Source organism: Mytilus edulis, chromosome 4 (genome assembly GCF_963676685.1).
Source record: "Mytilus edulis chromosome 4, xbMytEdul2.2, whole genome shotgun sequence".
Taxonomy (NCBI): Eukaryota; Metazoa; Mollusca; class Bivalvia; order Mytilida; family Mytilidae; genus Mytilus; species Mytilus edulis.
In genome coordinates, this window is record NC_092347.1 from 44,986,052 (window position 1) to 45,007,623 (window position 21,572).

The 21,572-nt window shown below is 30.3% G+C and overlaps 2 protein-coding genes across 6 annotated transcripts in view; one reads left to right on the forward strand and one right to left on the reverse strand.

Annotated features, from left to right (window-relative positions):
* LOC139519785 (chitin synthase chs-2-like) overlaps positions 1–21,572 on the forward strand; it is an 82,570-nt gene that overhangs the window by 31,767 nt on the left and 29,231 nt on the right. For 3 of the 5 annotated variants that reach the window (XM_071312048.1, XM_071312047.1, XM_071312046.1), the window contains exons 2-10: positions 4,679–4,832; positions 11,310–11,378; positions 11,977–12,195; positions 13,038–13,152; positions 13,445–13,595; positions 13,947–14,079; positions 14,622–14,742; positions 15,032–15,112; positions 15,878–16,025. In XM_071312048.1, the coding sequence (XP_071168149.1) occupies positions 4,725–4,832; positions 11,310–11,378; positions 11,977–12,195; positions 13,038–13,152; positions 13,445–13,595; positions 13,947–14,079; positions 14,622–14,742; positions 15,032–15,112; positions 15,878–16,025 (1,145 nt within the window). In that variant the 5' untranslated portion in view covers positions 4,679–4,724. Of the gene's footprint in view, positions 1–3,523; positions 3,634–4,101; positions 4,197–4,678; positions 4,833–11,309; positions 11,379–11,976; positions 12,196–13,037; positions 13,153–13,444; positions 13,596–13,946; positions 14,080–14,621; positions 14,743–15,031; positions 15,113–15,877; positions 16,026–21,572 lie in introns of those variants that run through there. The other 2 variants (XM_071312049.1, XM_071312045.1) reach the window with 2 other exon arrangements.
* On the reverse strand, positions 16,492–21,185 carry LOC139519786 (uncharacterized). Its single transcript, XM_071312050.1, has 3 exons — positions 21,017–21,185; positions 20,305–20,378; positions 16,492–19,189 (listed from the first exon to the last, which is right to left on the reverse strand). Exon 3 carries the CDS (start codon positions 19,186–19,188, stop codon positions 17,098–17,100), a length of 2,091 nt encoding a protein of 696 aa, XP_071168151.1. The 5' UTR covers position 19,189; positions 20,305–20,378; positions 21,017–21,185; the 3' UTR covers positions 16,492–17,097.

The following is a 21,572-nucleotide window of genomic DNA, read 5'->3' on the forward strand; positions in this document are numbered from 1 at the left end:
CTGCTCACAAGGAAGCTATTAAACCAAGAGTTCTAAATGGTGAAGTTGAAGTCATCCCTTTGTAAATTTTACGGACGCCATCACGAGTTGGTTGACCGTTATGGAATAACCGTTTCACAAATGATATCGGATATGTTTCTTACGTCGTAATTACAATCCCCTTCCCTTTCATGAATGTGACCTACCGAATTAGACTATTTACCGGATTTGTTATCACATAAGCAACACGACTGGTGCCACATGTGGAGCAGGATCTGCTTACCCTTCCGGAGCACCTGATATTACCCCTAGTTTTTGGTGGGGTTCGTGTTGTTTATTCTTTAGTTTTCTGTGTTGTGTCATGTGTACTATTGTTTTTCTGTTTGTCTCTTTCATTTTTAGCCATGGCGTTGTCAGTTTATTTTAGATTTTAGAGTTTGACTGTTCCTTTGGTATCTTATGTCCCTCTTTTAAGCTTAGTGTCGAATATCCAGTCAGTCAGGTCGCCACAACGGTCAATAGGTACGAAAATTTATCTATTTATCATCAGTTAACACTACTGTACAGCAATATCAGGTTATGGTCTCATCTATTAGAATAAAGTTGATACAAGTTCTACTTATATTTTGTAAGAGACGTTATTCAATCAAAGGTTTGTCAAGCGGAACTAAGTGATAACTAAATCGTCATAATCAATAAAACAATCCCACCAAAACGGCATCTGCAAAAGAGACAAGTACAGTTGTTCTCGTTTTAGAAAGTGAGTTTAAATGACATATACCTATTCGGATCTATTTTGAATTTCGTAAACGTTGCCGTGTAAAAAAAAGTTAACTTTCTCTAGTTCGCTTCTGATGCACTTCATACAAATTTTGATTTTTAGTTCAAATAATTTCAAGTACAAATGTATCTGTAATAAAAACATATTCGAAACACAGTTATAAAAATGGGAAGAAGTGATTTATTATATAATAGATATATCATAACAGGTCATTTATTGATCACTTCGGTCTAAACGGCCAATAGATATGTGTAACCATATACAAAAAGGTATATACTATAAAATGATCTGTTAATATTTCCTTGTGTTATAAAAAATTAAATCAGATATGTATACTGAACCAACCTTAAAAAATATAGCTTGTAATCTAAATTGACATTAAACATTTGAAGCAGCACCACCCATTATATTACCATTCATGCCTAATACTGCAACCTAGCATTCTTTGAAACTCGTAACAACGCATACGTTAATATTAATTCCAATATTTTCAACCTTAAATATTTACCCTGAAATATTTTACAGAGTTAAAGTTATTTTTTTTATTGGAGATTTGATATAGGTATTGCATTAAAGTTTTTTCTTTCTTTCGAAACTTAACATCTATTCATTCAGGTTTATATACATATACTAGTTAACAAATATAACATCTATTATTTCATGTGTATTAATAGATAAATATATTTAATCCAATGTACTTTTCCTAGAAAGGATTTAATACACAGCATATATTACATCATACAGTAGGTATTAAGCAAACACATACATTTAAGATAACTTGAAATAAAGATTTCACTATTACTGCTAACCCTTTAGCATTTTATTGTTGCATAATTACCAATTCGAAAGATGCCACCCGTGGAGCAGAAAGTTCTTATACTGGTGTTTTTTTCTGCGTATTAGAAGTATGAGACTTATTTTTTTCTAATGTTGCTGGCTGTCTTTCTGAGACTTACTTATTTTGTTTAGTATCTTGTCCCTTCTTTGATTCATTCCGACACTAATCAGTCACTTTAACAGAAAACAGTTGAAAGATAAGGTAACAAAAACGATTTAGAAACACGTGTTGACTATATTTAGGAATTCATACCATAATAGGTTTTTAAACACTATGCCAATGCATCAACTGGTATGATAGAGTACCTTGAGCTCAGTTGCCATGTCAATGATCGATTTGATACATTTTGACAGTTATTAAAGAGGCACTTGCTACGAGATATATAAAAAATCTAATATATTATTTTGTTTGCTCAATCATTTATGAAACGCAAATAGGAAACTAATAATTCGCTTTAAACAGCTAGTATGATTCATTTTTGTCAAAATAAGCTTAAAAAACACACTTGCAAGTGAATAATTTGACCTTATTGAATCCGTATTCATGTGAACTTTAATTTCACCCCTTAGCTTCAGATGAATTAGCACGTGAATTGTATGTGTAAAGTTATTTAGAATTAACAAATGACAACATCGAAAGTTAAACAAAGGTAAATCATTTGATTGACTGATTCGATCCACAAAAAACCCATTCTTGTAAGGTAAAAACGATGATAAACATTAATTTTCATCTATAATATAAAATTAAATATACCTAGAAATATCCAACATCACGAGTTTGGTTAATCTATTGATATCTATATTTATGTTTACATCGCTTATATGGTCATCGGATGACTTTAGAGGTCAACTCGGTGGTTAATTAGATGGCGTCTAAACTAAAAAAAAACACACGAAACGAAGCTACGTATTTTCAAAAGTGCCCTGTTTATTGTTTATTCTAGACTTTTAATAGTTTGGATAAATGTTTTACATTGTTATTAATCAAATATGAGAATTTGATTAATATTGGTAAACATGAATTTGACAGCTAGTGCCACTTTAAACTTGTGTAGCTGTACAAGAGATAAGGTCGAAATTCCTCAGTGATAAGTTCACTTTTGGTTAATTTTTACATTTTGTTTTGTTTTTGTGATCTCACACGTTTTATATTATATGAAGTTTTCCAAACTTTGAGTTTCGAGCAAATCTGGTGCATATGCCACAAACACATGTCATGAAAGTAAAGGGGATGCTCAAATCAATGAAGTACCATTGATACACTACTGTCAAATTTCTATTTTGGAGTTCAAATGGATGGGTCGGCTTATTCTTGGACGACGACTTCTTGCAGAATGTTTGTAAACGTTTACCATGTGTCTTCAACTCAGTTAGGCAAGGGGCAAACTGCTGCAAGTCGCACCAGTACTTAATTGACAACGGTTGCTAATTACCATGACTATGGTCCACAGTACTTCCGGATATAACGGATTCCTCTACTAATAAATGCAAAATGACCGCTATGATATATTTAAACTGTAAAATGACTTCAACACTTATGATTAAATCTTTAATTATTTGGTGCATATCCATTACAAAATTCATGATTTTTTTCAACCCAAAGCGCTACTATTTTCAGAATGCAGGTGTTGTATTTCTTAAATTAATTCGGACAGAGATATTAACATAAATGTTTACCTTCTTAAGCAGTACTTTAAGTAATTATCACTATTGTAATTGTTATACTTGGATTATATAATGTGTAATTTGATACAACTCGAAATACCGTCTTATATTTACCCATCAAATATCTTTATTGAAATAATTTGGACTAAAATGCATATGGATTAGCAAAACAGAAATATCGAAAGTATAGGAAAAGAAGAGGTTAGCATTTTTGTTTTTCTTTGCTTACATATTTAAAAGTATTTTGGAATATATATTTTTCTTAAATGAGATAAATCATCTTCCTCATATATATAAATATCTTTATTGAAACAATTTGGACTAAAATGGATTAGCAAAACAGAAATATCGAAAGTATAGGAAAAGAAGAGGTTAGCATTTTTGTTTTTCTGTGCTTACATATTTAAAAGTATTTTGGAATATATATATTTTTCTTAAATGAGATAAATCATCTTGCTCATCTATATAAAATGAAACATAGAAGAATATTCGGTAGTAGGCATATGATCAATTTAAAATAGAAATAGCTTTTAACAGTTTATTTTGAAAAAAAGGTGATATTGATATTTAAACATGTTGTATTCTGCATAAGCATGATTCATTTAACGTAAATTCAAACAACGAGATTGACAATAACCGTAACATTGCAAATTAGTTACTACAGTCGATTTATTCTTTTTATCTATTGAAAATTAGATAACGTGTTATTCAACCAAGCATGAAAGACTCTGTTATCCTAACCAATAAGGAAAAACCGTTTTTTAAACGTTTTGTTTTAATTGTATGCGGCGGATACCTATATTTAAACTTTTCTCCATAAAACATTTTCTAAAAATAAAAATTGCAATAGTGGGAGGCACTATAAGTTAAGTCAATCAGCATTATATTGTCACATATTAGAAAATTGGCAACTGGATGTACAGGATAATACACGGTAATGAAGATGTTAAATTTTACAACAAAATTTAACAATTTAACGATTTTGTTTTCATTTTCCTAATTTTATAAACATAAACATTGTGATTAAGTTTCATTGAGATATTTTTCCTGTAACTTAAAAAGCTATATTCATAAATAAGGTAAGAATCTTAAAAAGCAGATGAATCATTAAGTAATGCTTTATGAAAACGTTTACTTTATTTTTCTTAACTTTAAAATGGAAATAAAAATTCACAGTTGGTAAAATAGTCTACGAAGTATTAAGCCATAATTTTGTATTATGAAGTATGTTACTTTACAATACAGAATAGGTTATTGACAGCGCTATGTAACAATTTATGTTTAAAAATTACGGTCCTAATTGTTATAAGTTTAACAAAGAAAATGTTGTCTGTGAAAGAGTATAACAAAAGAAAAATCACTTTTTCTTTAAAAAAATTATAAAGTACTTTTCCTAATTTGATTTCTTTTTTTCAGATCTTTGAAATGTGAAAGAAAATACTTATAGTTTCCGCGCATCAAAATGTCGACAAATGAAGGCAGTGTCAGCGATCTAGCCAAACTTTTAAACTTAACCAACGAGGAGATACTCCAACACCTGAAAGACAGTTTCTATAAAGGACGAATATATGTATGTGCAAGTTAATTTTATACATAAACTAGTGAAAATATGTTTATTGTAATATCATTTTATATAGGAAAAGATACCTTTCCCAAAATACAAAAATTAATGAGTGCTTGTTTAAGTCACACGTATATATTTACATTTTGGAATGTAGAAATTTTGGGTTTGATGTGAGATATAATTAATAATTACTTTAGAACGTATTCATAACGTTGTATAGATTCCGGACAATTCTAACCTCTTGTATTATATACGTGTCTTCTGTTTACGATCGTACAATGATATGGACATTCAAAATGATATTTGAGGGTTTTGTTGGTTTCCTGTATTATTAAGGGTTGACCGCGATATCTTTTTATATACACATTAATGTATGACATTGTTCTGGGGATCCATTACCATCAGCAATGTAGATTTGTTTTAACGGATAATAACTTTTTCAGATTTATCCGAAGATTTTTATTTGATTTTCTAAAAATAACGAATTGAAGATTTCCTATTTATCAGTGAATATAAAAAAGATTTACCGAATATGATTTTCATATATCAAAGTATAATTCCTTTAAGTAAAGTGAACGGACAAAAAATATGGAATGAAAATGTTGAATAAGCAAATGGGATTATAACTCAAAGTAAGATTTATTGTCAACCAAATCCTATTAATTAAGAACCCTTATCTTTAATTTAATATTGTGACTCAAAGCATCACAAAAACTTGATGTGTATCCTTGGACAACATTTTTAGATACGTTTAAAATAAATGCCTATAATAAAAATTTTATACGATTTTCGAGATCTCAGTGTTCGAGAATAGTCGCCATTTTCTGCATAAAGATACGAAAATTAAGAAATCTGCAAAGGAAATCAAAATAATAGATAAACGCCACCGATACAACTAATAAACGATGAAATTAAATAAAGACTACAGATCGAAAGGTTCCATCAAACCTTCGCAGATACGGAAGTATAAAGCCCTAAGATGATATTTTCGGCCACTTTGTGTTTGGACGATCATTTTAAAACCCTTCGAAATCAGAATCAAAAGGTAGCGTAGTTTTTTTTAATTTGATTTCTTTAATGATCACGAGAAGTCAATGGTATCAGAGTTCAGTATTTACGTTTCTGAATTTTGTCTTAAAAAAAGTTTTTTGAGGCTTTTTTCATTTGGTGTAAAACTGCAAAAATATCATTTACAATGCTTGTAACCAATATGCCGGTGTTGATTAAAGATATTAATTGTAAATCTGTAGCTCACGTGTTACTTGATAAAAACTGTCTTTCAAAATGTCAGAAAGTAACATATGATAATTATATTATAAAACTGAGGTGTCCAGATGAGTTTTCCCCATTAATGAACACATATTTAATAGATTCGATGCAACTGTATGATTTTGCTTTCTTCTATTTTATGGTTAAAAAAGTATGAGATAATACTTTCTCTTTCATATGTTATATAATGCGTTTTTTTTTAAATAATTAAGTAAGCACTAACATGAACGAAATTCTAAAATAGAAATATTTAACAGATTGTGTGTCTTTAAAAAAAAAAATTTTTTTTTGGGGGGGGGGGGCATTTTGAAATTTTGAGGGGATGCTTGCAGGTGTTCATATTCACTTTCAATGTTGCAAATGTAGCTGTTTCATTAACACATGCATCTAGGATATTCGAAGTGGAATTTCACTGAGTTGTATGGCAAGACTTTTAAATACTTGAAATATTTCTGTCAGTACCAACTGTGTGTTTAAAATGTTGAATTACAGATTGAAGTAACATGAAGTTTCAAATATAGGTTTTAATTGGATTGCAAAATAAATATTATATGACAATTAATTGTGAGATGATTACGATGGATTGCATGGTACATAAAGTTAACTAATTAGAAAACAGTATACGCTGTAGGTGAATATGTCTTTACCCGTATATATTAGCTTATATGTCAGTTTCAGCTGGCTTCATGAACATTCGATAAGTAAATCCATAACTGCAGTTTCTAAAATAATAACTGATGATGAAAAGTTAGAAGCAATACTTGTCAATGTTGAATTCATATTACATTTTTTCAAAATAAATCAACGTTATCTTTACGTACTTTACATGATTAAATTTGTTGATTCTAGAAATTTTTAAGAATGTGAATAGGGAGAGTGAATATTGAGACGACAAAATAATAATAAATAAACTCATCATAGATATCAGGATTGAAATGATAACATTAACGGATCAAAAGTAACCATGTGAAATACAGTAAATTTCCATTTCTATAGATGCCTGTTATAGAAGAGTTTTGGGTTACCTTTAACAATTTGTTTAACGTTGAATTGATAGGACTTCCGCATTTGATAATTATGATATGTCTATAAAAGCTTGCGTGAGATTGTTGGTAATTGACAAAAGAAAACCGTTGGTCGAATAAGATTTAAAAGATTATGAAATAATGTCACTGCAACTTCGTTACGCTAATTTAGAACAATGTTATATCGGTTTGTCAAAATAAATACATTCATGTTGAAAAAGATAAATTATACTTTTTGTAACTTTGTCTCTTTAAACAAAATGAATGTTGAAACTGATAAAAGCAATCACTAACGTAGAGATATATAGGTATACATAGTGCCTATAGAAACAAAAAACATCATATTTAACTTACCTCTTGATTCCTCTTAGAATAGCAACATATAACTACAGATTATTTAAACGGTTTTGTTTCGAATACAACTTTTTGTATTTTCGAAAGTTTCGGTTAGACTTTTCTTGCTTATACGGGTCGAGATCTAAATTTACAAAATTTCCTTCAAATTTTATCACACCGGACCGAAATGCGAAAGCAAATTAGTAATCTGCATCACTTTTTTGGGATAATCATTCCTTGGGATAATTATGGTGGAACTCTGTTATTCAAAAAGTAAATTTCATTTATTTTGATAAAAACGTCAATATTTTTGAACTGTAAAATCAAGAATGTCTGCAATCTATGAAACCTTTTTCTTTATGCAGATATAAAGAGTCTTAAAAATCTCATATCAATTAGTCAAGTGCAAACGAAGATTCTTTAGTTACAATTTTTACCAATTAGAAAAAAAATCATGTAGGGGTTTCATTTGTGTTGATATTCAGTATGGCTGTTGGAACGATTTAGTGTGGTTGTTTAAATATAACAATTTTGATATAAAAGCTGTCATCAAATTCTTAATGATTAAAGAGCGCAATGTTGAAACCTTATATGTCAATTATAATAATTGACCAAAATGTACAAATATTGATCATAATCAAAGTAAACACACGGATAAGAAAATTAAGGTGACAGAGGTAAATATTGATATGACAGTAACCAACATTTACTTATGTTTCCTCGGGTCATAGCGGATCAAGGACAGCCTAGTTAACATTAGGTACCAGTAACCGTCGTATTAAATTGAAATGTTGAATGCCAAGAAGAATTAGACCATGATACATTCATTATTCGGTTTTTACATGGTCAATTAAGGAGACGGTAGTTTAACGATGTATAAATAAGGTAAATCGACGAGGAATACTAATATATGTAACATAGAAAAGCGGAGAGAATCGCATCAACTTCAAAAGATCACTAATGTCGGAGTAAGCTACAGGAACCTTTATCTTGTTTTACGATAGGTTATGGAAGACCTACTAGGAACTAATATGATTAAGAACCGCTATCATATTGGTTCTGGTATTACTTACGTTTTTTACCATGACCAGGCTGAAACTATCCACGTATCCCATCCAAAACACATCTCTTATAAAGGCTTCTTTGTCTCTGTAGGTAATTGCGAAATGCACAATACTTACCTGATCTATCGTGAAAAAAGAAAATAATCTTAAGTTGAAAAAAAAGTAAATATGGATTTCAGTATGGTCCTTCTATCGATCAAAGTAAATCAACTTTTAGTTTTTGATAGGTCTTATGATTACTTTCATCTATTAACTGGAAGTTGTTGAACCGTTTGATGTGTTTGAACTTTTATTTTTGCCATTTTTAAGTGACTTTTCGTTTCAAATTTTGCTTGGAGTTGGTTTTTTTTTTTTGTTTAATTTTTTGATTACAAACTTTAACGACAAAAGAGATAATCTCAATATTCTCAATGTACTTTAATACTTACGTAGCAATTTCACGACAACACCAGTTTTAGGAGTAAACAACTTCGTTTTGAAACGATAATCTAGGGATTGTGTTTCTAATTATTTCCTTCATTAAAGGTTAGCTACAATGACACTATTAAGCAGAAGATTCTATTTGTTCGTACATTTAGCTGTCGTATGTTGTGCTAGTTATTACAAAAACGCGCGAGGAGATAGGAGATACATGTAATTCACACATCGTTGTCAATAAAATGGAATTTTGTTCGACTGTCATACAAGTAATAGGTTTAGCTAGCAATACAACCATTTTTGATTCACCAACTTATACATAAGAAAATGCCTGTACCCGGTCAGGAATATGACAGTTGTAGTCCATTTGTTTGATGAGTTTGAGCTTTTGATTTTGCCATTTGATTTGGCACTTTCCGTTTTGAATTTATCTCGGAGTTCAGTATTTTTTTGACTTTACTTTTCATATAAAATTCCTGCTTTTGATATTGCCATTCAACGACAGGAATCAACGTTTATCCTTTCTTCTAATTAAATCCCTGTTTACATTTTTTCTTTTTTTAATATTTGACATTGTATTTTTTTTTTATCAACAATTGACTTTAACGGACCTTTTCATCATTATTCATTTTATTAAAAGAGACTCACCAGTAAGATGTCTCAGTTCATAAATTTTTATGTATTTTTTTTTATTTGCGTTCATATGTGCTTTAAAACACATATCTGATGATTTGAATAAACCAGTAACTGAACAATTATAATTTGTGACAACTACATATATCAAAACGTAATGTCACAATTGATGAAATAATAAGATTTACGTTGTAACATAATATGGTAATTTAAATAATGACACCAAATATATAAATATTGGTCACATACCGACATCTAGGTTAACATAAGAGGATAGAAAAGTACGCACTATTCATTAAATATTTATCTTGTTTTGAAATAAATGATATAACAGTGTTTAATCCGAGTTGTCAATAAACTTGACAATTTTGCAGGTATCCGCTACCGTGAAGTACCAGTAGCCGTTTTGATAATTTTAAATGTTTGTTTTGAATTTGAGCCATCAAAGGCCGCAATTATCCAAAGATTACATTATAGGTACTCTAGAAGACAATTTTTATTTCATCGAATGCAATTCATTCATGTCTTAATTTTATTATGACATGCCACACTTTCATATAGAATTAATAAAGAGCGCGCGTTGAATGAGATTGTCACATTATGTTTATGATAAGTAAATATGATTCTTAAATACAGTTGTAAAAATATATAAAATTCATGACTTTTTTCTATTGTATCAGGAAAAATCTTAAATATAATTGAATTAAATGAAATTAATTTTGGAAAACCTAAACGTTTTCTCTATTATTAGAAATTGCACTGTTTTCCTTAATGCGAGTATATTGTAAAATTGTAAAATTGATTTTTTTTTTCAATCAAATGAAACAAAGCTCAACATTTTCCGAGATATAAAAATTGAAAGTTCAAAATATGAAGACCCATTCTTTCAACACGTAACTTCATACAAATCAAAGGATTAACACTTATAAAAAGTTGTCAACAAGTAACCGTCATACATATTTGTCCGTGAATGAAGTTTTGTCTAATTATATGAACAATCAAAATTGTAACATAATCTTTCTTTTCCTTGACCTATTATCATTAAAGGTAATTGAATATACAATCCTATAGTTATTGACAATGATCGAAAACTGTACAAAGTTGGAACAACCTTTAAATCTATTTAAGGACCTCACGAACTTTAAAGCTGATACAAATGAACTAGAACATGACATATGCACTAACAATAATCTATGATTTTTATATTTTTCTAAGACAATTCAAAGCACAGTGTTTGGCCTGAATAAGGGATAAAGATTAATGTAATATTTACATTTCAACGGAGAATATTCTTCATGTAATTATGTAATTACGTTGTTCATGTTATACCATGACTTACAATTTGAGTTTTAAATCACTAGCTTTGAGATGAATCTAAAGGATCATCATATAGATATTCACGATTAATATTCGCAAAAATTACTTTTTAAATAAATACCTGATTTTAGCAAATAATAAAACAGAAATAGAATAAAGCAAGACTAAAGTTGTTTTAAACAATATCTTAAAATTGCATTTGTGCATTTATATAATTATAAACATCTTTTCGAACAGTCAATTTTTTTTAAATCTTTCAAACAATTTTAGTGAGTCTAAATGGACAAAAACGGCAATGATTGTTTTGTTAATTGATAAATACACACTGCAGTACCGTGTAGAACTATTATCTTTTACTATCATTTAACAAAGGAAGAAAAAAATATTGGGAGTTATACATATATCATCTTTATATGTTTCAGACGTACATTGGAGATGTTTTGGTTGTAGTCAATCCTTATGAAACAATTCCCAATCTATACAATAATCAGGTGAGTATTATTATCAGGTACACGTTCTAATTAAGAGGTTCTAAAGAGAATTAGTCGCACACCAATGTCTATGCTCATATCTAACAAAAGACACTCTTCAACATTGTAGACGCGTATAGACAAAAATCTCATTTGTGTTGATATTTCTGGTTGTTATGTCAGTTTGATGCTCCCTATCTTCTTTGGTTTTTGCCAAATAGAATAGAAATGCTCTTATACAGAGAAATAGTCTACAAACTTTATCAGCAGAATTTGACTTGTTTGTAAATCCTTGCCTTCCTGATAAGTTTTGCTATTTTAAAGTTTCTATTTATCTTTAAAAGTTTTTATCATACATGGTAAAACGTCCTTTGGGCCTGGTGACATAAACACAAATTTTAAACAACATCAACAGAACAAAATACAAACAAAAATAGAAAAGATTTGGGGAAACTATGTTAAAGTATTTTGTGTTTGTCAAAAGCCGTTTAAGACCCACGTCACGTGCATATGATTGTTGAAAAGAAGGATATGTTTATTCGGATCACAAATTTGATATAACTTTGACTGAGATTCATCCGTTGAGTTGAATTTCATCTAATTTTGGCATCTTTTATAGCAACATGATTATTATCAACAAGCAGCCCGAGATCCGCCACACATTTTCTGGACAGCAGAGCAAGCATACATACGTCTACGGGTGGATCAGAGAAATCAATGCATTATTGTGACTGGTGACTCAGGAGCAGGAAAAACTGAAAGTACTAAACATATATTGCAGCATCTGACCAAAAGATCTCCATGTGAAATCACTAGATTAGTTGAAAAGCTTAATCATGTAAGTGTATTATTGCAACATACTATTTTTAGTGTAATAAAAGTTGTATTTCACGAGTGTTTCATCATTTTTGTTTACGTTCCATGTTTATAAGAACCTGTTTAGTTAAAACACTATTTGCTATAATCTTAGTTCAAAGAGTATCTTATCGTTATAAGTACTATTTTCAAATGCCGTTCTTATATTGTACTGTTATACCACTGTCCCAGGTAAGGGGGAGGATTGGGACCCCGCTAACACGTTCAACCCCGCCACATTATGAATGTATGTGCCTGTCCCAAGTCAAGAGCCTGTAATTCAGTTATTGTCGTTTGTTTATGTGTTACATATTTGTACATAAATAAGGCCGTTAGTTTTCTCGTTTGAATTGTTTTACATTGTCATTTCGGGGCCTTTTATAGCTGACTATGCGGTATGGGCTTTGCTCATTATTGGAGACCTTTCGGTGACCTATATTTGTTAATTCCTGTGTCATGTTGGTCACTTGTGGATAGTTGTATCATTAGAAATCAAACCACATCGTCTTTTTTTTATACATGTATATGTTTTATTTAGTTTTTCTTTAACATTGATTAGAAATATTATAACATGTATATCAAATATGAATATAAGTTTTAATTTAAAAAAAATCATCAAATAATATATTTAAATAAAAAAAAAACTTATTCTGATTCTAATATAACCTATAAAAGTAGAAAAGTGAAGTTGCAAAAGAACCCTTGGATTTCATATAATGTATATCTAAATTATATCTTATGAATGATAATTTACGACTTTTTCAGTCTGATGTGTATTTATGAAAATAATATTTCATGCACATATAGTTAAAATATTTTTTTTAGGTCAATCCTTTGATTGAACTTTTCGGAAATGCTAGTACCTTACTGAACAACAATTCTAGCCGGTTTGGGAAACTAATAGAACTTTCATATAATGAAGAGGACAAATTAATTGGAGGTAAGAATACATTTTTATATCTATTTTCTTCACAAACGTGGTATTACATGTTGTAATATTTACAAGATTGGGTAGAAAATCGGTTATTTTTTTTTGCCCTGAATAGTTAAAAAAAGAAATAAAGTACAGTGGTTTCCGGAAATGCAGATTTTTATGCAAGTCACTTCATATTATTACATAACCTTAAATTTGACAGTATTCTCTTCTTACATCGACCCATTCATTGAAGATTTAATGCGGATACATACATTTACATATAATGATATATATGTAAATTATATAATTATTGTAGGTAAACTGAGAACATTTGTGTTAGAGAAATCTCGTGTAGTTCACCATAAAGCTCGGGAGAGAAATTTCCACATATTTCATGCCTTGTTCAGTGGAAATAATGATCATGACTTACAAGAAAAATATGCATTGGAAAGACCCAATGAATACAGGTACCTGAGAGAAAAGTTAAAATTTTACATGACGATCCATATATATAATGAGTTTAACATAGTTATAATTTTTAATATGATGATAAACCTCAGTGTAAATCTACATTATCCATGTTTTGTGATTTACAGCTATGTGTGCAGTTCAGTTTTGTTTCAGTTGTTCTCATTAAGTTTGCACTATAAATGTTTATCGTGTGTTAAATTAAAACCTTTTACTTGTAATATTTGCACAGTAAACACATAGGTTTTTAATTTTTTTTTTAAATATTATCATTAGTTTACACATCTAAAAGTTACAGGATACGAATAGATTTAAAAAAAAATTTATAATCGTTTTTCGTATTTTGATAGAATTATGCGTGAAGATGAAAAAATGCTTCATTTACACACTGGCATATTTGGGAGTCAAGAAGAAAAACAGAAATACGGGAATAGTTTCTCTAAAGGCTGTACAATCTTAAAAGAAATCGAATTTACGGAAAAGGTATTTTAAACTTTGATACTATAATATAAATCTGTATTGAGATCAAACAATATACCAGATGCAAACACTTGATAAAGTTCCTATGAATGACATATGTCTGTGCAATACATTACAGTTACACTGAATAAATTTAAGAAAAAGTACAAAATAATTGAAATATGAAATATGAATTATATAAACTTACACATGTAAAGATTTAGAAATGGGAAATGTTCAAATTTTAACAAATGGCTAACGGAGCAACTTGTACATGTGCCTCTACCAAGTGAGTTCTTTCTAGTGGTTTTAAATGATAATTAAATATTTCATCAATTACAGCATTTTTCATTGAAGCCAGATGTTTGATAGTATCTATTAAATTGATGTTCATAAATACTTTGGCACGGTTAGTTTTAAGATAAGCAAAGAATATACACCTTTCTACTGTTGAAGCCTGTCGTTTGGTCTCTAAATGTCTTTTAGTTGTGGATGTGGTTTGGTAGTCATTTCTTCAAAAAGTATATATACATCTTGTTATCACTTTATTATGTTTACTTATTAAGGAAATATCTGAGATACTGAGTATTTTAGCAGCTTGCCTACACCTTGGCAATATTGAGTTTGAGGAAGTTGGGGATGAAACTGATGGTGTTGCAATTCGGGATGACGACTCCATACGACATGGTAAACAGATGATATACACTCTGATATTTAAATAAGAAACATAAAAATGAAAAAAGCCTAATCTAAAATGACTCTCAGACAAATATGTTTTATATAGATATTATAATTTTTTTTATTATAACTTTTATATATTTATATTTTTCTTTTATGTCGATTAAAATCAGGTCTTTGAAAGGAATATTAAACTTAACAAGATATAAAATTAAACAATACACAAGACAAATCTGGGATCTGTAGAAGAGTACGTGTTAATTTACAAAAAAAAGCTTACACATACTTATATTTTTAGCAATCAAGTTACTTGGAATAGAAGATGACAACTGCGATGATATCAATGAAGTTTTTATAAGTCGACCTATATGTGTTCAAGGTATGTTCATCTTTTTTTTAAAAACATAAAACAAGTAAAAGTCCTATTCAACGAGGGAGGAATAAGATAATAGATACGTAGGATATTCTTCCCAACAAGAATATAACATAAATTTACAAAAAAGCAAGGACAATAACAAGAGAACAGTACCAAATCATAAGTGAAAAAATTCCATGGCAAAAAACGAAAACCAATAGCCTACAAAACTCTGTATATAAGGTCCAAGGACACAGTTATCGTCCTTTGGTTTTCGTTGTCTACGAATATAGTCCCTAGTGTGAACAGTGTATAACTTGCATTTTTTTATTTGATACACTTTCACAATTTATTTCTTGATATTCAATGTATGGAATATTAAGTAGGAGGATGTAATTACATGTTGAAAAAAATTTGGTGCTGAATCTTTATGCTAAGTAGTGATTTGGTTAAAAAAAAGGTCAAATTTTATTACGTCGGAAGCTGTCAAACAGAATTTAAGACCCCCTTAACACAGAATGGTCAATAATTTGAGTTAGAGCTGGTAGAATTTTCTATAAAATTTATATTATTTGTCCCACTAGTAGTTACTCTACACTGTAAAAATCTTTTTGGGAGTGAGCAGGTGCGATTTTTTAAAATTTGAATTTATTGTCTAAAAGAAATACACCAAGAAATAATTGTGTTCTCGGGCTATATATGAAAAATATTTTTATGGTTATTTTCTCATTGTCGTCAGTTACTTTAGAAAACGTGACAAGGATAATTTTATTGGACTTTTATCAATAGGTCAGACTACTCGGAAACCGTTGAACCAGATACAAGCTGCTGATGTGAGAGATTCTATTGTGAAAGCTTTGTATTCAGGGGTGTTTAAAGCTATTATTGATCAAATAAATAAGAGCATCGAAGGCAGCCTGTCTTTTACTAGAGCAAGGTATTTATCAATAAAAATACTTTTTTTTTAAATGCACATAATAATAATAAGACAAATACGACATAAATTTTTGAAATGTTACATTATTGTGAGTATGGTTGGACTGAACAAATCCACTGCAGTAATTCGACTGTAATGAAATGGGCTTCAAATTCAAAGGAGAAGGGGCTCTAAGGGGCAAAATTGGCCCCACTTCAGAATCTATTGATATTTCTTTCAATTGATATCTATGATATGGAGCTTATAAAACACCAAGAATTTTATAGTTATCTCTTACCGTTTTCTTGTTATGACGTCATAAAAATGGTATGCCGACTAAGCTAAAATATCAGCTTTTTACGTATGTTATCCTTTTTTTTGATGTATTGTGTACTTTTTACAATAGATTACACAGTAAATAATCAACGTGAATACACTATTACTTGTGAAACATTGTGTTTATACAATGAAGAATAAAATTGATATAAAATTTAACCATTTAATATCAGTTATACAGTTGCTATGGTTACAACAAAATTAACATTCGTTCTATGTATGACTAAATTAGAGGGAATCTACAGTTATTGTTTGTGTTTTCTTTTACCTTAAATTACCAAAAATGAGTTGGTGTGTACTTTTATGTACTCTGCTGATAAAGTTCACAATTTCATAAACTATGCATTTCAAAAATTACTCAAATTTATTGAAATATTGTTAGCACATTTATCTTTAGAAACTTTTCACATGTTCCTCATATCAAACTAAAAATACAATATGCAACCCCCGATCGACAAAACTGTTACTACACTATGATTCTGAATTTTTAAGCAACAGTTATCATAAATTCAGGTATTATGTTATCAATATCAATATTATTATACCAGTTTGGTGTGACAATTCAGTGTTAGCATTTACCAGTTGAACTATTGCAATAAATGTCTTCCGTTCTATATTCGTCATCTAGGCATAATAGTACCCTGATATCGACGTACGTCAGTTTTTTCCCAACAAAGACATACAAAACAAAAATGGAATATTATATGCCTATATATGTCCAAGTAATTGTTCAGTTAAATACAAATGCTAAACATGTTTACTCCTCCGGTTCACTGTCACTATCATCAACTACTTCCGGCTGGTTAGCATCATGGATATAGTCCTTCCATTGCTTTGCTTGATTTCCTTTGGTTTGATGCCGGTAAAAACTTAGAAACCATATAACTGACGAAATATGACTACAAGTACCAACAATTCGAGCACCGGCCTTGCAAGTACAGTACCAAGTTTTTATGCAGCAGTCATCATATGTAATCCATAGGTTATGCGTTTTGCTGCTTGTATGTCTACTTGCCATTCTAACTCTAATAAGTTGATGTCCCTGTTGCATGACTTCATAGTAATCGTCATTTTCTAGATGTTCCTCAGTATAACTCTTTGCTAGTTTAACCTGGTATACACCGAGAGTTATGTCCCTGATGTCCTCCTCCGACAGTTTCGGAAAATCTTCAACGGAATCGTTGCCATCTATTTTTTGCCACCTACCACTTCTGGAATGCAAGTTTTCATTTGAAACTCGTTCCATGAGCTCATTTTTCTTCTTTGACATGTGAAGCATTTTTGTACCTAAGAGAAGGTCATCAGTTTCATTACCAGCATTAAGTGGTGGTCTATACTTATTACATATGGCACTTACAAAACGTGTATATTCACCAGCATACGGTATAAGGGAATTTGGTAATACCTTGTCAAGCAAGCGCCACTGCTTGATTCTACCATTAACGGACTCAACAACCCAGCGGACCTTTGTAACTAAACGTGTTGTGTTACCGTCTTCAACCGAAAGTTGCTTCTCGTTACGTTTGAGAAAGCTTGGCATTTTAGTTTGAATACCAAATTGTTCTAAGAGGTCGATACTGTCTCGAAATCCCCGATCAACCACAACAACATCATCTTTATCGAACCATTCCTTGATTTTCTCCAAGTTATTTTTGAAAATTGAGTTTAAAATTTTGGCATCATTGTTTTTGCTGTTACAAAGGTAGGGTCCAATCACACTTACAATGTATCCTGTAGTTGTGACAAACATCATTGGCTTAATGAGGTTGCGAAATTTGTGCATGCTGTATGTACTACGTTGAAATTTAAATTGTCCACTCTTTTGTATGTAAATATATGTACCATCAATTACGAGTATGGCAGTTGTGTTTGTGATATCACCAAATAATGTTTGTGCCAGTGGACGAGTGTGGTTTTGTATAACACTTTCTCTGGATACATGATCAAATCCTAAATATTTTGGTGTAAAGTGCTGTTTAACTGCATCTCTTGCGGATGAAATAGCTTTCCTGATAGAATCTTTGCTTATATTAAACAAAGTTGCTAATATTTTATTAGACATACCCGAACGAAGTTTGGTCAAAAATATACCAATACATGTTCTCATGCTTCGTACTCGGGTATCTCTTATAGCTGAGTTTGGAATGTGAGAACATAAGTCTTCAAAATCAGTAATAGTTAAGCCAGTCAAATTTCGAAAGTCTGTGTCATTTAAAGAAGAAGATTTATCAAAATCAATTCTTGCGTTTTTATTTTTTAATGCATGTTCTCTTATTGTATCTATCAATTCAAGTAGTCCGCTGCGATTGAAGTCAGAAACAGTATACACACTAGTTATGTCTTCGTTAGCTTCTTTTGTAAAACCTTCAGTACATAAATGACGAGGACAACAGCGTGATCCGGCAGGAATAATTATATTTTTTTCCAAAAATGTATGAAATCGTGCTTCTTGTGGAACAACCATAAGTTTTGGACCACGCTTTTTGCAAAGACAACATTGTGCATGACCTTTAATTGTTGAAGATATCGGAAGCGATATTGATAAAGGAGAACTTAATTTTGCTCTTTTAGGTGCAGATGGTGGCATAAAATCAGGATCATTTGCATTTGTATCATTTGTAAGGACAGTGGGTGTATTTACTTGTGCTTGCCCTTCTCTGTAGTATTTCCGTCGACAAGTATCGCAGATAACGTCATCATCATTGGGTGAAACAAGGAAATTCTTACTGAGAAAATTGCGCAGATTTTTATTTGTTTCTCCACACAAAGGTCTTCTTTTTCCGGGTTTTGTTCTTTTTTCACACAATATACATTTAGAATCTTTTCTTCCCTTTCTTATTTTATCCATTCTGAAAAGAAAACCATAAGAGGATACAATTAATATTTGGTACATTTAATTACAAAATCTATTCAACTCCTAAAAAATTTCATTGCTATCTTTTTTTGGCAAATACATATGTGTTAACTGTATTTGAAAATCTAAAGTTAGCATGCACCTTAAAACGGTGTTTAGATCCTAAACACAATTCTTAGCACAATGTGTTTAGGGTTGTGTTTAGAATCATGTTTAGCTTTAAAACATGTGTTTAATTTCTATACACTTTCATTTTTAAACGTGTTTAAATTCACGGCAAACTTAAATATTATGTGCTTACTGAAAAATGTGTTTAGGAATTAAATACAACCCTAAACACGTTTAGATCTAAACATGTATCACTAGTGTTTAAATTCTAAGCACGATTTTTACAATGATAATTAAAATTTAATTGAAGAAAATAGAAACATCCATGTTTATGAATATAGGCGAAATGTTTTTTACAATGTGGTGTGCAAAACAGCCATATCAAATGTGGAGGCGAATGAATAAGACAGCAAACCATGCAACTACGGAGAATACCAGAACATTTTCGACATCAGACAAGCCCGGTATTATAATGAATGTTCAACTAAAATTGCTTTTTTTTTTAAGAAACAGTCTAGTGTTTGATGTTTGTTATTCACATAACACATTATTTTGATCAAACATAACAATTTATTTTTAAGATGAAACTCTGTCTTTCACTCTTCTTAATAGCGTAGATACTGAAAGTCAGTGCATCAAAAATTTCATAAGATTTTCCATAGTAAAAATAACATTTTAAGTTGCCAAATTTATTTCTCTGTTTGGTTATATGAATATTAAATGAATGTATTGACGTTTAACATCCAGTGGCAATTATTTCAAACATTTTCAGACTATAACATAATGTAATACATATTTTGTAATTTTACTTCTGGATGCTGCGCATAAATAAATAATTTTAAATCTGGGTTCACAATGCTTTTAATTGAACTATGAATCTTCTGCACTCAGTATCAAATAATCGACTGCACGAAATTATACATCTTCTCCACTCCTGCTTTCTGGAACGGGAGTGGATCGTAACCCTTAGCTAGCGAAGATGGAAATTATATAGATACTCACTCATTTCTATGAGGAAATTGTCATGTAATAATTTAGGTCCGCTGTCTCCAGTGATCTGCAGTATCCATTTATGTCTACAACATTAAAAATACAAGGTCTTAATGTATATTGGTGCATGTTGTTTTTGTTTTTTTTTTTGTATCTATCATGATCATGTGATTCAAAACGACAAATGTAAAAAATTACGAAATGATGAAAAAAAAATTTGGCTTGGATGAGATTCGAACGTAAAATATTTTCTCCGCAGCGTAGCGTGTAGGCGATGTGAACCACATAAACACAGTAGCTTAATGTAGTAAATAAGTCATATTTATGATTTTGATTCATAAACCGTAGGAACAACAATTTTGTTTTGTTTTTTATTTCTTTACTTCTTATTTACGATTCAACTTAATATCAATGAAATTACCATTTCATTGTTGTTGATTATGTCATGGTAATTTTTTTTTTTACATAACAGACGTCAGTGCAAAATGGAAACTGAAGTTTTCGTCTGCTGTGCCGTGGAATTTATAAATACGAGTTTTGTAGATCGTGTTCCGGCCGTCTTATTATTTTGTGTAGTACTTTAAAGCAATGAAAAGAAAAATAATCATAGAATTAAAATTTTGTTTCCATTTCGCTTTTTCGTAAGAGATAATAATATGAAAAGACGGAAGAACTTTTTACGTGACAAGTTCATGTGATGTAGACTAGTTTAAGCTTAACTTACCTTTCACGGAGTACGAATTCCACCATTTTCAAAAATATAATCACATCTTTTAAATTATATTTAGTTCTTTCAATTCTGTCTGTTAATACCAAGTATTTAATGAATGATACGCTGATTTCTGTTCCACTATAAAAAGCTTCTTAACAACAGCACCAGTAAAATTCCGTGCGTCAGTTCCGTAATCACTTACAATAAATATAGACGGTAAGGGCTAGGCTTAACTTGAGAGGCTATGTTTTACTTTAATATGAAGAAATACGCTTTGTAATTTACTTTCTATAGCCAAACTTTATTGTTATCAACCATTGACCAAAAAAAATGTTAAAAAAATACATATATGTTCCTTTTTTTTCCGATACCGGGAAAAACGGACGATAATTAGAGAACTTCGATGCCGGTTTTGAGCAAGTTTTTAATTAAAATTCAGTATGAGCGCAGCTTTGCCCCACGAAAATATTTCAACATAAGATGCATTTAGTTGATAATATTGCTCTGACAAAATATTTCGTTGGGGCAAGAATGCGCAGGTACTTTTTTCGTAAAAAAACTTGGCGAA

What these genes read in the sequence shown, in the direction of transcription:
- LOC139519786 (XM_071312050.1), bottom strand. Translation starts at nt 19,188, where the DNA reads ATGGATAAAATAAGAAAGGGAAGAAAAGATTCTAAATGTATATTGTGT.